The 15753-nt window shown below is 36.7% G+C and overlaps 1 protein-coding gene across 4 annotated transcripts in view; it reads left to right on the forward strand.

Moving 5' to 3' along the window:
* NUBPL (NUBP iron-sulfur cluster assembly factor, mitochondrial) overlaps positions 1-14838 on the forward strand; it is a 76250-nt gene extending 61412 nt beyond the window's left edge. For all 4 annotated transcript variants that reach the window (XM_056493928.1, XM_056493929.1, XM_056493930.1 and 1 more), the window contains 3 exons: positions 1127-1247; positions 5170-5252; positions 13919-14838. In XM_056493928.1, coding sequence (XP_056349903.1) covers positions 1127-1247; positions 5170-5252; positions 13919-13981 — 267 coding nt within the window. In that variant the 3' untranslated portion in view covers positions 13982-14838. The remainder of the gene's footprint in view (positions 1-1126; positions 1248-5169; positions 5253-13918) is intronic.
* The last annotated feature ends 915 nt before the right edge of the window (positions 14839-15753 follow it).

Genomic DNA, 15753 nt, shown 5'->3' on the forward strand with positions numbered 1-15753 from the left:
TTCAGTGCCAGTGCGTTCACTTTTTATTAAATATATTTGTTGGTCGCATTGAACACTGCTGTTTCCACCTAGATATGCTTTATTAGCATGGTGGATATGTTTCTTCTCTAATAACTAGAGGCCACCTTGCTCAAACACAGAACTAGAAGGTTCAGGAGAATGTAGAAGTACAAAATGCTGCAAAGGAACTAACAGTATCAATGGTGGATTGTAAAATTCATCTGTAGTCTATGTGGCATATCTAGGTAATATATAAGTCTGAAAGTGAAGTATTGTAACATTGAATCCCTTAAAGCAGGTGTTCTGTTCATTAGCAGATGGATAGAAACTTCTACCCTGTAGCATTTGAACACTGTTTTTATCACTTCTCGAAATTTTGCTCCTCAATGAAGAGTTTTGCTTACTATGTGAATAAAATGAGATCACTAGCATTATTTCACATTGTGAAAGAAGATTTTTTGTGTGACTTGGCAAATTTTTATTTGACATATTTTATAAGGATGATGTTGAAAACCTGGCATCAACAGAAAGGTACCCAGGATGTGTGTATTCGATTTTTATGCTCTGGGTTTTGCCACTTAGTTTCACATAATTATTTCTATTGTTTGATCTTTAAAATGTGTTTCTTCTCTTCAGAAGAATAATAAATCTGTTTCTTTTTGAAAACATTTCCCTATAGGATAACTTATAAAAATACCTTAAAAGCATGTCTGATTTTGTAATTTCTTGTAATGGCAGGTTTTTGTTTTGTCTTTCCTGAAACTGCGAGGTACAAAATTGTAAAACACACATGAAAATTCATACATGAGTGTTCAGAGCTTGAAAATTAAATACTGGCAGGGAGAGTTCTTGACAAGTCAGATTTTGTGCAAGAAATACTTTTGTTTACAAATATGACTGTTAGTCTTCGAGAGGTATAAATGTGAAAAAATTGAAATACTGCACAGATAATGGTGCCACTGAGATAACTTATAAGAGCTGATAATGGTATTAGTAACTTATTCCTGTTTTAAATAACCACTCTGTGTTGGTTCTTAGTTGATAATCTATTCTATACTATCAGAGATGAATAATGGAAATAGCAGTGCTTGGTTTGAACATCCTTTCCTTTCCTTTACTTTGACAGGTTTTAGGACTGGTTCAAAATATGAGTGTTTTCCAGTGTCCCAAATGTAAGCATGAGACACATATTTTTGGAGCTGATGGAGTAAGAGATCTGGCAAAAACCCTTGGATTGGATATTTTGGGTAAGGATATGGAAATGTTTTTGTTTTTGTTCTTTTTTAAGAAAAATTGAATGGTGTGCATGAAGCATTAACTGAACTATGAAACTGTATAATCCTAGATTACTTTGTATTCAGACCATTTTCAGATACAGTGGAACGAATAAGTAGTGTGCTCTGTTCCTTGTCAGTCTTGTAATGGTGATGTTGACTGCATATGAAAATTCTTGAATTGCATCTTAAATCTTTGTATTTACAAGCAATCCAGAACATGAATTGTTTTGATATCAATGTGCTATATTACCTGAAATTCATTATGTGTTTGACTATATGGCAGTTTTTACAAATAACCTAGAATTCTGTTTAGTCTTAGGACAGATCTAAACTCTGTCCAGTAGTATCAATAAATGCTTTCTCTTTTATTTCATTTAAATGAAATGAGTTGTTACATATTGACTCAGTGGAAGCCCTGTAGCAGCCTTCTGGTACCTGAACAGGTCTTAAAAGCAAGCTGGAGGCTTTTTAAGGCAGCAATGATAGGGCAATGGAGAATTACTTTAAACTGAAGGAGGGTGGATTTAGATTAGATATTAGGAAGAAATTCTTTACTGTGAGGGTTTGGCACAGGAGTTATGGGTGCTTCATTCCTGAAAATGTTCAAGGGCAGGCTGGATGGGGCTCTGAGCCACCTGCTCTACTTGAATGTGTCCCTGTCCATGGAAGAGTGGTTGGAACAAAATGATTTTTAAGGCCCCTTCTGACTTAAACCATTCTATGATTAGCTATGATTAATCTATCTCATGCCTGTAGGCTAAAATATACATGGATCTTTAAAATATACCTTGCTGATTTAAAAAGGCATGGTTCAACCTGAGCTCTAAGTAAAGAATGTAACACAGTGTAATTAAGTTGGTAAATGGAGTAATTGCATGTGCTAATGATGTGTTTCCATGTATTACTCTTAATTATCTCAATGATTTTCCGTAGCTAATTCATTAAAAAGAACCAGGAAGCTCACTTAGAAAGATCAACACAGAAACATCAAGGTCTGACATAGACTTAAGATAGCAAGGCAACACATAATTAAAAACATGCTTTTGGGCTGTCTTTTAGTTTTCTGAATATATAATGAGTTGTGATCAGAGCCCAAGGGGACTTCTGCAGCCTTGGGTTATGTGGATGGATGCAAATGCTCTGCAAGCAGTTGAATCAAACATACATTTAGATAACACAGGCACAGATGATGTACCATGGCATTGTTCCCATAGGTGGTTTTTGTTATTTCCTAAGAGTGCAGAACTGATTGTGATTTGATTTAATTAGGAGTGATGTGAGAGATGTACAGATCTTGCAGGGGATAGATGAGATGTACAGAATAAAGCAGAGTGAAGTTTAACTTCAAACTGTCAATGCAAAACTAGACTAAGATTAGGAGTAATGCCCCAAGGTTTAAATTTAGAATTACAGTACTTGATCTGATTAGTATGCTCCTCCTTCCAGGGGTGACCATTACATAATAATGCCATATGGTATTGTAAGAATTACTGCTTACAGATTTTATTTGAATCCATCCCAAATGTAAGTTTTATCTCAGTATTACTTGAATTCTGCCCAAAACCCTTGAGAACATATTTTTACATATATATCTGTAAAGTGCATATATTTAAAATTAATAATTCTAAATTTATTTTGCCTGTATTTTCTGACATCTGTGGTTGTTCTGCTTGTTTAGATAAGCACCTAGTCCTCCTTGGAAACCCAACAAGATATTTGTCACCCAAAATCTGACAAATTCTGCAAGCTAACAGTGTGCAGGATTGAAAAGTATCATCCTTCCACTTGCTCAGAGTTGGCTGTCATTAGTATTATTGAATACCTTATTTTTGTATATGACACAAAAGACAATTAGCAGTTTACAGGAGACTTTCAGTGTACTCCATTTTTTCATATACTTCTGATTGTCTTCTATTTTTACTGTTCTCTAAAGGAAAATTTGGGAAGGTTTGTGAGAGAGATTTTGTGCTGCTGATTTTTCTCTCCCTGTCTGAGAAACTTTTTTCCTGAAGTTTGAGGGCTGTAACCTTGACCAGAAAGATATGCCATTGGTATGCACGATACTGAGATGATAATTTCTGTGTTTTCCATCCTGACCTTTGCAATTCTTGAAACTCTAACACTATCTGGTTCCTGACCATCAGCAGTGACTGCCAGATTTTTAAAATTCTTTGGTTTTTCTTCCTACAGTAAATTTATTCTCTTGATTTGCAGTCAGCAGGAGTTGTTAATATTAGAAAAACTTAAGATGACAAGTTCCCATCACATTGGATAGGGAAGAATAGTGCAAAAGTTTTACCTTCCTCAAACCCTTATCACCCAAACAGTTATGCAGATGGTTTTGATGTATTCTGCTTAAATAAAAAATTCGAGTTTTTTAAATTATAATGCATTTTTCTTTTATCTTCTGACTGCAGTTCTGTTCTTACAAGTCCTGTATGCTCCTGTACTACTAGCTCATGTTTTTAAGTCTGAGGAGGAAAAGAGAGAGGCTGCTATTTTGCAATTAATGGAGATTGTCATTAAGCTGGTAGTGATGAAGTATTTTTCCATTAACAAAACTTCTGTAGGAAAAAAGAGAAAATTAGTCTCTACATAAAATAAGAGTAGGAAGTGAATGTCAGGGAGATTTACAAAGTCACTGTAAATCAATTAAAAATATTTATGGTTAGAAAACTTTCAGACGACCCCCTGAATTTTTTTAAATGAATACATGGACAGACTATTATACCTAAATTTATTCATAATTGAAATAACTAAGAAAAAAAAAATTGAAGGAAATGGACTGCAGTTATCCTTAATTATAAAGTTCTTCAATGATTCAGCACACTAATCATGGAGCCACAGCTCTTGTGTTTACTATTTGTTTGTTTTTGTTTGTATTCCTACTTGCTTTCTGTTTTGGTTTTTTTATTTGTTAAACTTTGTCAATTTTCGTACAGTTTTTTTAACTGTTTCTTTTTCTGAATACATTGAATTTCAGTAATTTACACTGGCCTTGGTTTTAGTTAAATCAGGTTGCTAAAATATATGAATTAAACTTATATGGTTTCTGATATGTCAGGATTGAACTAAGGTAGGCTGTTCTGTCTTCATCGGTCTATAATGTAAAATTTAGCTCTGTCTTTCAGTAAAAGAAAGTTGGTCGTCAGTTCACTTCAAAATTATTCATGTAGCAGTGAACTAAACATAGGAGTCTCCAAGTTTTTTGTGGTGGTAAAATCTGTGTTTCAGAAAGTATGTCTCAGAATGGAATAGGGCTGCTAATTGATTCTCCTTTAGAATGTTCCTTTCCTCTCTGACAGTTCCCTGCTCATTATAAAAGCAGAATATAAAGAAGATTTCTGTTGGAAAGAAGAATGAACTGAATAGTTGTCCACCTTTGAATTGGATCCAAGGCCTAATAAGGACAATAACAAATGCTATTATTTGGAAATTAAGTATTCAAAGAAGTCTTTGAACAGTGATTAAAATCTCAAACAGTGCTGAAAAGAATTTAAAATGAGGAGATAGCTGAACATAAGTTGCATGATGAACAGTTGCCTAACACTCAGGCAATTTATTTCATGTAAACAAAATAATTTGTATCTCAGCCTGTATTTTTCTATGTGTTTGAGGCAAAAAGCCCTTCCTTCTCTAATAAATGACTAAAGCATGGTCCTTTGTATTCAGAGAATGAAAAATCCAAAATATGTTTGGCATTATTCATTATGGATGTAAGGAAACTATACTGCAGCCAATTTTCATGTAAAATGCTAATTTTTGGAGATAAAGCAATTCAAAGACTATACTGAATGGGAATTGGATTTCAAGTTGCTTTAGGGTTATTTTAAGGAAACATTTAAGAAATACTGGGTCTTCACATATGTGTGTTTTGGTATTTTTGATGCAGGAGACGTTCCACTGCATGTTAATATACGGGAGACGTGTGATTCAGGACAGCCTGTTGTGATCTCTCAGCCTCAAAGTGATGCTGTAAGTTTGGTGCACTGCACTTAGAACAATGGAAAGCTCTCCTCTGAAAGTGAATGGAGAGTGCTTCTTCTTATTGCTCTTTGGAAAGAAATATGTGTTTGAATGAAGTAAGGAAATAAAGTAAAAGAAGGTAGTCCCTTGATTTTGGAATGCTGGTCGTCTGTTCTGCTTCTGTGGGTTTGGTTTTGTTTAATTAGGCTGAATAATCCAGAATAGAGAAGATTTGATCCAGGTCCTGGCATGCTAAGAGGAGGAAGGTCAGTGTCAAGCCTCATGAGACTCTTGCATCTAATGCAGGTCCTCTAAAACTGTCAGTTTAGCCTTTGGTAGCTAAGCCTGGAAACTGTCAAAGGGTCTTATCTAAAGATGTTTGGAACAAAACTTCATATTGTCAGTACCTGGGTTGTTTTCAGCAGGAAGTGGAGCAATTTACACACAAGAGGAAATAGATTTTTCAATGTATTTACCATTACATTTTATTGTCAGTGGAAAATGAGAGTTGGTGAGGTAGTCAGAGTCAAACAAGCAAATCTGTAAAAGTAAGGAGCTGTACATATAGAATTTCATTAATACTGATAGAGTAGCATTTTCCTGTCTATTTTCTTTCTGTACTAGTTTGTCTGCTATGCTCTATAGGACAGGGTGCTGTGCACAGTACATGGCATAATGCAGCCCCACTCTTGACTGCTGCTTGGAAGTAAAGATGTATAGTAAAAAAAAGAAAATTAATGCTGAAAACAGACAGTAGAATCAATTCACAATAAGGTAGACTGTACCTATGGAACATTTGAATATTGGTAGCTTTTTCAATATCATGATTGCTAGGCACATGCTGAAATATTTTTTTTCCTTCCCAGTATTTTAGAAGGGAAAAAAAAAAAAAAAAAGGAGGCGAGCATTAACATTGTTAATCCAGTGTTATTAACATATTGAACAGGATTCTGGAAGAACGGTGACAGTCTTAAAATTGTAATTTTATTTTCAAAGAGAAGAGGCAGCACTATGGTGTATTGACTTCTAATTGAATGCTGTATTTTTGCTTGGTTTGGGCAAGGCCTGTGCTATGGAATGATGTAGTGATCTTGAGTCCAGATCTATTTGAAAAGGAATCCCTGTAGTCCATGTAGTTTCTCTCTGGACAGTTTGATCAGCAATGTGAAGTTTTGAACGGATGCATGGCTTTGGTCAAAGCTAAAGTAAAACAACTGGGAAACTAAGATGGAAAGCTCACAGTATCTGAAATCTGTAATAACCAAGAGTCTGTAGCCTGCTGGACTATTGATCTAAGAATTCAGACCTGTATGGGATAGCATTCTGAAAATAGAAAGGCAAGAAAGTCCGTTGTGTTGCCATCTGTTCCTCTTTGAACTATGTTCTTGATAACAAAAGGGTGGGTTATAATCACTGTTTGTGGCAATTAAGTTAAATATGCAGAGGAATAAAGACTGACAAATATGTGTGACTCTTGGGAAAACTCTTAATATCCTTCTCTGCCATTGTGTCTGTGAGATAATAATTCTCCTTGGAGAATGTGTTTTTGTAAAATGTCACTAATCTCTCCAGAATGAAAAAGAATTTTCCTTTATCCCTGGTTTTCTTCTCATTTTAAAGACAGAAAAAATATCACTCTTATATTTTCAAAGACACATTAAATTCTTAGCACATAACCGATGGTGGGAGAGGTCATATAAGGTCATATTCTAATCTTTAATACATGACAGTCATCACCATGTTTCTCAAATAAACTGACACTGTGGCTATTCATGCATTAACAACTTTTCAGATAGAGAACAATGTCTGCCGAAATTCTCTACTCTTGTCGCTTAAATGTGCATTGGATTTTCATAGAAAATTCTATGCTGATTTTGTTAGAACACACTTACAAATCAGATACAAAATCATAGACCTGAAATAATACCTAGCAGATTCAAGCAGTAGGGAATAGGGATGATGATTGACTTCTTAGAAACTCAGCATGTTGTCACACCTTTTGAGCTGTGTCAAGCCTAGAATAAAATGGTTTCTAAAATATGTCAGTTAATACATTTTTGCTTACACATCTGCCATGGGGTTCATCTTGCCTTGCAGATGGTATAAAAGTATATCTCTGACTTTACACTAAAATTTCAAAATGTCTAAGCAAACTTGTCTAAATTTATTATTTTAAAGCTTAGATGTAGTTGGTGGAAAAGGGGTTTCCTTTTCACAAATGACAAGGAAATTACTAAGAACTAAAAAAGAAAATTATTTGTAGGATGGTGCATGTGTGAACTTAAAAAGTTCTTCCTCAGGGAAGGCACAGAATACACAAGACTAATCTGCTTATGGAAAGTAGTGACAATATAGCTAAAGGATAGAAAGGTTTTATGACTGGAGTTCTCTTCTGGTGAAGCTTGAGGCAGTCCCCTGAGAGAAATAACAATGCGGGTAAAATGATTTTGCTCTTGGTATAACATTGTCTTATGTTAGCTTGGTTGTTTAAATTGTGGCTTTTTCTTAATACTCTTAATTGATAAAACTTTGTGATGTAGAAATGGAATATTGCTGTACTTGCATGGTCAGTCTAATGCAGCAGATGGTAGTGGCCCAAGATCCTCTACAAGAAACTAATAATTTCTTACTTCAGTCAACAGTGAGGGCTTGCCTTCTGAAGTGAAACCCTTCTGGAGATTAATTGAGCATTTTTCTCCTCCATCGCACTGTGGAGGTGGATTAGCTGGGCAAGGCTCCATTTTTTTGCTGACTCAAACAGATGCAAGAGTCACTGGGCAGCAAAACTGATCAACGAAAATCAGGAATGCTGCTAAAATGGTAGAAAAGGCATAAAGATAGAATAGGGAAAAAAAAAAAAGAGGAATCATTGAAACCAGGTGAAATTGGTCATGCTCAGGTATACTGGAACTTCCTACAGACCATGGGAAAGGAGCCAGCAGCAAAACAGGTGTTTGAAAGAGGTATCCTGAAGCTTGCAGATAAGACTAGAGGCACAGGAAGAGATACAGAATGTGATTAATTGCAGTAGAGTTATTCTTCCACCAAAGGAGCTGCTTAAATGCCCAGTAAACTCTCCATCACACTGGCAGAAAGATAAGTAGAAGTTCCTGAGAGCTCTTCTTTCTTAGAGTGTAAAGCCCAGAGAGTTATAGAGCAGTTGGTGGTTATCTTGTGAGGAATTCCCGCTAGAAACTTTTGGGTATATCACAGCCTAGATGGCACAGTGGATTTATCAGTATCTTGGCAGAACAGACAGGCTATCTGTGATTGTTGAGCACCAAACTCTCACCTATCTTAAGGTTGAAAAAGCGGCTCGAACAAGTACAAAATACATTTGCTGTACCAGTGTGTCCATTCACATCCTCTATATACAGGTGAAGGATTTTGAGTCCAGTAAATTGCACACTGATCTATAAGGGAAGAGAAAAAGCCCAGTCAGGTGGAAAGCAGGGACACAAGCCATCAGCAGTTTGATGGAACAGAGCAAAATAAGTCTGGTTAATAATCCCTTTTCAATTAAATCAAAATGTTGCAAACCTTGCTGTGGTGTCACCCAAAGAGACAACTCAAATTTGTATTCAGAAACACTTTTCCTGTAGAATGCTTGTGAAAGGGTGATACATAAACAGGGTAAAAACATACAGCCTTTTAAAGATTGCAAGAAGTAGTTGAAGAAAAATTGAAGTACTGGTAGCAAATCGTCATAGAATCTTACTTTGTGGTTTAGTTGTCATGAATAATTCTGTTTAATGAGTGGTCAATCCAGTGTGTGATATTTTAAAAAAGAAAAGCAAACCCTCCAGAAGGCTGTGGGGTATGATTTATAATATGGCTTTATCATCAAGGCTTCCTTTGAATCATCACAGTAGCATTTGGTACGTGTAGGTTCAAATCCTTCGTTCAGGGTGTAGATAGTACAATGCATCATCAGACCCTCATTTATGGTTCTGTCTGCTGAAGAAAATGCCTAGTGTAGGATAGTCTGTTTGAAAGATGTTACTATACTGCATTTGATTTGTACTGTTCTACTTACCCATGCTTTTTGGGCAGGATGTGGTTTTAGATGTCTGTAACAGCACCTTGGGATAGCAGTATTACCCAGCTGAGGCTGCCCCCAACAGTGGTTTGGCTGTTACAACTGCTGATATATAGGATTAATAGGAAGTTTCCTATAAGCACTAACAATTTTTCTTTGAGATTTTAGTTTCATAAATCCATCTTACTTACCCATCTCCTCCATTTCATATTGTAATGGATGGAATGACTTTTACTGTCTCGTTCAGTTTGCCTCTCTGACTTGAGACTTCATTGAAATTTGAGAAGAGTTGCTAGTACATGCTAAGAAGAATTTTGTGGTAGAACTGCCCAGAGGAAGACAGAGTCAGATAGTCTGTGGACCTCTTATAGCAACCAAGAATTTCTCTGAGTGACATGAAGCATTTATTAGAAGTAGATTCATTTAAAGCTGTGTTTGCCATCATGGTTTTTTTTAGTGCCTTCTAAGTTGACCACAGTAAAATAGAGACATTGGAAGGCAGCTCCAGTCATGCACTGAAGACTGGAATTGTGTCCAACTAACAATTTCCATGGAAATTAATGATATTTAAAAATCCGATTGAACTGGCCAATAGAACGTGGTTGTGCACTGAGTGCTAAGAACCAAAGTTATTAATGGCTGGCTGTGCTTATTTTCATGTAGATGGTAGCTAAGACTAGTATTTGTCCTTGTGATAGTCACTATTGATTAGTTGCTCATGGTGGCTAGTTTCCTTCAGCAATTAATAAATTGTAAGCCCTAACAGATCAGTTGAACAGATTTAATTTTTTTTCCTTCTTTAGAGGTATATTAACATTCACAGCACTTGATACTCTGACAGTCAGGACTTGCACAGATTCTCCTTTGGATTGCTGGGCTGGATAAAGCAGCTTAGTAGTCTTGGAGACTTGTAATCAGAAATAGACATTGGAAACCATGTCAGTACTGGGATTTATAGCCTATGGTGTATGAGACCTACAACCCAGTGATGGGATCCAAGTGTGTTTCTGAGTTACTGGTTTAAAGTTGTTTGTATGCAGTGGTTTGGGTGAATGAAAATGTGATAGCAGCTCCTACCTGCTTTGGCTTTGTTGATTATAGGTCGGGATTTGTATTTTTGTGGCCATTGCACTGGCAGGCACTGTAGTGAGCTGTTGGCAGGCTAAGATCTGCACCCCAGTGGAAAGCAAACCGGCAGGTCAGGCCAAGCCAATACAATCCATGACAACAGGGCAGAGTAATCCATGACCTGTACAGTCTGCAGTAATCTTAGCAATGATACATACTTCTCTCACATGTAAGATTTTTAGGGAGAATGAAATGCTGTAACTGAAAGGCTCATATTTCCCTAGGATTACTGTAGGTCTTAATTAGATGAGCTAGTAGAACATCTTCCAGTTTAAATCTACCCCACCTGTATAATACAGGTTTTGTTTCAGGGTGATGAATCAGGATGTTCTGATTATTTATGCTAAGTAGGACTTCCCACACTATTTCCTGTTGAACATCATTACGGGTTTCCTACTCTTCCATCTATGCTGTCATCAGTCACTTCATCATCAGCTGCACCCTTGATGCCTTAAGAGCTGTGCCCTTCTGGCACTGTACCCCTCTTTGAGTGTGAGCAGTCTCTCATGTGGCTGTTTCCTAGCTTTTTTTGTTTGACTCTGTGAATGTCACCTTCCACCTCTACTCTGCCTGTCCTAGTGCTGCTCTCAGACCCCATCTAGGCTATGTTCATAGTAAACAAGTCTGGTCTCGTTTTAGGGCATTCTGTCTTCCTGTGCACCTCTTCATCCTCATGAAGTGGGAAAATGATAACTGATACGTTGTTGTTAAATAAAAACTTGCCCATCAGCAAAAAAATGGTTTTCAGAAAGGCTATAAACCATTCATTTAGAGCTTTCAAAAGCTCAAAAAAGAGCTTTCATTAAGGGAGTAACTGACCTGAGAAGTTTGCTTTTATCCTATTAAAATGAAAAAGGTTATGGATGATAAGAACTCATCCTTTACTCTTTCTCTGCTGGTTTTCCACCCAGTAAGGAAATAGTAAATCTTGTCATTTTTCAGTTGCAGCCCAACTTCTTTTGCTTAGTAATGATGGATTAAACAGCTGAACTGGCTGTGCTCTCTGTCTACAGATGCCACATTGAAAAGATCACGAGTAGGAAAAGCTATTCAATATACTTAGGGTTGTTTTTATGGAGTGCATATTGACAGTCACCAAGATTCTGTTTACACCTTCCAGGTATGTTTGATAAGTCCTCACTCATAGTTAAATTATTTGTTCAAAGACAGGAAACCAAGGCTCGAAGCGGTTGATTTTTGCCAAAGCCAGGTGACTGATAGAGTTCTGTAAGGACATGTATGAGATACTGGTCTGTTCAACACACAAAGTGGTGGTCCAGGGAAACAAAAACCCCAAAGCTCAGCAGGCAAGACCTGTTGCTGAGAGCACTGTCTCTGCTATGCTGGCATGCTGGCTACAAAGTGTTGTACCAGGAACCTCCTGTTGCAAAGTGGTGATCAGCTGCTTGGCAAATGAGGGTCAGTGTGCACTGGGGAGTGTTATTCAGGCACTCATTACCAGCATTTTGTGGGAAAAGTATCTTAAGTTTATTGGGCTGTTGACATAAGGTAACATTTGTACAAGTAATTGAGTCTGTTTACAGTGATTTTATAATTCTGTGTACAATTTGGTCAACTCTGGAGCAGGCAAACAGCCTGGGCAGTCTTTAGAAGGGGCCAGATTTTGTATGCAGGTTGTTAATTGACTCATTAAAACGCATGAATTGATCTGTGTGAAGTGGGAGCTGCCTGTGGGACTGTTCCAGATAGTTTGAAATTCCCACCTGGAGCGCTCCTGCAGCAATTAGTCAAATACTTAACTGCAAAGGCAGCTTGACTTCAGTCAGTCTCCTTACTTAAGTGGGTCTATTATCCTGTCTAGGCCAGTGGTTGGTTGGGGGTAGCTGGACCACCCAGGCCAGGAATAGCTGAGTGAGGTGAGTGTTGCACACAGGCTGTTACCTAACTGCACTGCAACTGTAGCCATAGAAGTTTGATATTCATGATTGTGAGTAAGTTCTAAATTCGTTCTGTCATTCTTGCCACAAAGTCAAGTATGTGAGAGAAAACAATTCTGTCTTGCTGTCTGCATTCCTTACAAACTCAGAAAATTTTATGGCTTTAGTTTGAAGGAGATGTGAGCACTGAGACTGTGAGATGTGGAGGGTGAGAGTACCAGAAAAGAAAATCCTGCAAGCCAGGAGCAATGCAATAGGCTTGTTCAGAGCAGTGACAGTGAGTGCTAGTGGCCCTGGTGTGACAGACACTCTTTTCCTGCTCCCCAAGCTCTGACCTCTGGTGTGTGTCAGTTCGTTTGCTGTTTTAAAGGCTCATCAGGGATATAAGGACTAATTCATGATTAGAGCCATCCTGCAGGAGACAGGAGAAATCAGTGTGGTAGGGATTATTGTGGAGATTTGTTTGAGGAGAGCAGGAAAGGTTGTCAGTGTGGTCTCTATATGCAGAATTATTGGAGAAGATGGAGTAGGTTGGTCCTGATGGAACAGAGTAGGAGCAGAAGAGCAAGCTCAGCTAGGGGACTCTGCTGTGTACTAGACAGACACAGAATGTGATGCACTAGCTAAAAATGAACTATGACAAATTCAAATTATAGATAAGGTGTACATTTTTAACAATGGAAGTAATCAGCCTCTGGAACAGTGTGCAGTGTGTATATACATGCACACAAAAACACTGTTTTAATTAAACATTCTTACATCAGTCATCAAAATTTTTAAAAGTTCCCTTTTGACTACAAGTTGTTCAGCTCTGCACAGGAATAATTTGGTTTAATTTTGGAGTTTATGTTTTGGACTTCATAGAGTGTTTTTATATAAGTCTCTTGACATTAGATTTGTTAATAATTGATGGTAGACTGATCATGGTCCTAGCTTTGTCATGGTTTTTAGAGATGTTAATGTAAATGTGCTTGCTTGGGTTGCTCTCCATAGTCCTGCTGTTCTGTGCTATTGTGCCCTCCAGCTCAAGATGTCTGACCAGATGCTACAGGTTGGTGTGAAAGAGAGCTTTAACTGTGTGGATTCTAGTTATGCATAATTAGTTCTTTCCAATACCTACTTCAGTCTTTTGGAAAGATGTCTTTTTAAAAAAAAATACTTTAAATGTCTGAGTAGGAAATTCCCTAGTGATAGTCTAGTCTGTAATGAATTAATTGTCTCAAAATTTTTTTGAATGCTGTTGTTTTCTCTGATTCTCTATCTTGTGCATGGTGCATCCTGGTTGTCAGGATGAGGGAAGTTTATAATTAATAGTACCCGTGGGACTAAAGAGTCTTTCTCTTCCTCATCACTTCTCTTCCAGAAGGCTATTGACACTGCTTGTTGTTAAATTGTTCAGTTAAACTCTTCCCACCAATATTTCTATATAATGCTTGTGCTTATTCTTGTATTAATGCATTGTTTTTCCTGAACACAGGCTAAATTTAACCCATTTATTTAAGCATCTTTGATTTTTCTCTTTGTGTGTAGAAGAACAAATACCTAATTGGTTGTGAAATATTTGTTTTTATAGAAAATGGAGTGCTTAATGTATGTTTCTGTTTTTGCAGGCTAAAGCCTATCTGAAGATAGCTATGGAAATATTAAGAAGACTACCAGCACCTCCTGCTTGAAGCATTTACCACTGAAACTTAGCAAAACGTCATCTTTGATGCAGCCAATGCAGAAGAGTCCTGGTATCTAATTACATGGAGAGGCCATATGTTAGTTCTAAGAACTTCCTTAGGACTTAATTTACCAGAGGTTAAATTATGATTGTGATAATTACTGTTTTTCACTACATTGTTTGGCCATTCCAAAAGGATTCCCATACGCAAATGAGTATAGATAGTGTTTAACTGCTCAATTGCAACATCATCAAGCAAGAAGGGATGAAGTTTGTTTTTACATGTGCCCTGTTTTAAGGTCAAGAATAAAAAACAGCCTCTCCATGCAAGGAGAATGATAAGAGGTATGCCATAAATCCTGACATAAAAATTAAAGTTTCAGTACTCTAATTTCCTTCAGTTTTTGTTCAACTTTTTACATGGTTAGCTATCAATCTGACCTTAAATTCTGCAAGATTTTAAGAAGCAAAATCAGTTCTATAACTGCTGTATTTTGGTATGTTCATCTTAAAAGAAAATTTAAGAATTCCACATACACTCTGAAGAGTTCTTGTGATGGATGATGAGCAAATTCATTCATTATCGGATAAAGTTCTATCGTGAGGCAATTCACAGTTTAGTGGAGAATGGATTACGTGACCCTGAGGCTTATTTCTCAACTTATTATAATGAACCCAGACAGAAGACAAGGTAACAGAGGTCTTCACTGAAAACTGGATGTTTTTCCAGAGCTCAGTCTACCAGGGAATGCAAATGATCAAGATAAATTAAATTTATGATTGCATATTCCTTCTACAGTGCAACAACTTGGAATTTGAATATAAAGATATATTTTTGAAGTAAAGAAATATTTGGTCTTCAAACTGTGTGGCCTTCTGGTTTATTTTTTCATTGCCTGTGATCTTTATTTTTGTGTTGGTGTGTGGAAGTGAAAGATTATGCCTTCAGGGAATGAGGTTTCATTTACAATTAGATCTTTGAGTTGACATTTGGGCTTTTCCATCTACACAATCGAGTATCAGTATCTTAAACACACATTGTAACCCTACCATGGAGTGAATGTAACCATACTAGGGAGCTCTGCTCTTGACCATATTATTGTTTTCTGTAGAATTGACAAAATATTCAGTTCCTTTCAGTTGTATGATATATTTTACAAAAATTAAAGCTGGCTTAGTGTTTTGCCCTTTCATACTTTGTTGATAACATTTTTTTAAAATTAGATTTTGTCTCTACATGTTTATTAGCTTTGCTTTACATAGCATAATTGTTGATATACATGTCTGTAAATAATCCTGTGGTGGTTTTGGCTAGTATAATCTTACCTTTCAGTGGAAGAATTGGGATTTCTGACTGGTTTTTAGCAAAAGAGACTGATATAATCTGAGTTTTAGTATTTATAATTTTCATTCTGTAGAAAAGTTTTTTAATGTCTGACACCCAGTTCATGTTGAGCCTGGGTAAACAGTCAGTATGCAGACAGGTGGTTGTTCATCTCCCCTTTTGTTTCTTTCTCATTATTTCTTGGGCTAGTTGAAGGATGAAATTTGCTTTCAAGTGTGCTTTTATTTTTACTCCTTTTTACCTTTTTTCTGCCTTTTAATTAAGTACTGTCGTTTTGCTCTGTTGAATCTTTCATCTGCAGAATATTTTGAATGCCTTTCTCAAGAAACTGCTGTAATGACTAAGCATAGTTTCTATACCAGTCTGAAAATTCGTATTTAGTTAACAATTTTGTGGAAGGATTACACAATGTAGTTGATTTATTGACTGCAGGT

Source organism: Oenanthe melanoleuca, chromosome 5, assembly GCF_029582105.1.
Source record: "Oenanthe melanoleuca isolate GR-GAL-2019-014 chromosome 5, OMel1.0, whole genome shotgun sequence".
NCBI classification, from domain to species: domain Eukaryota; kingdom Metazoa; phylum Chordata; class Aves; order Passeriformes; family Muscicapidae; genus Oenanthe; species Oenanthe melanoleuca.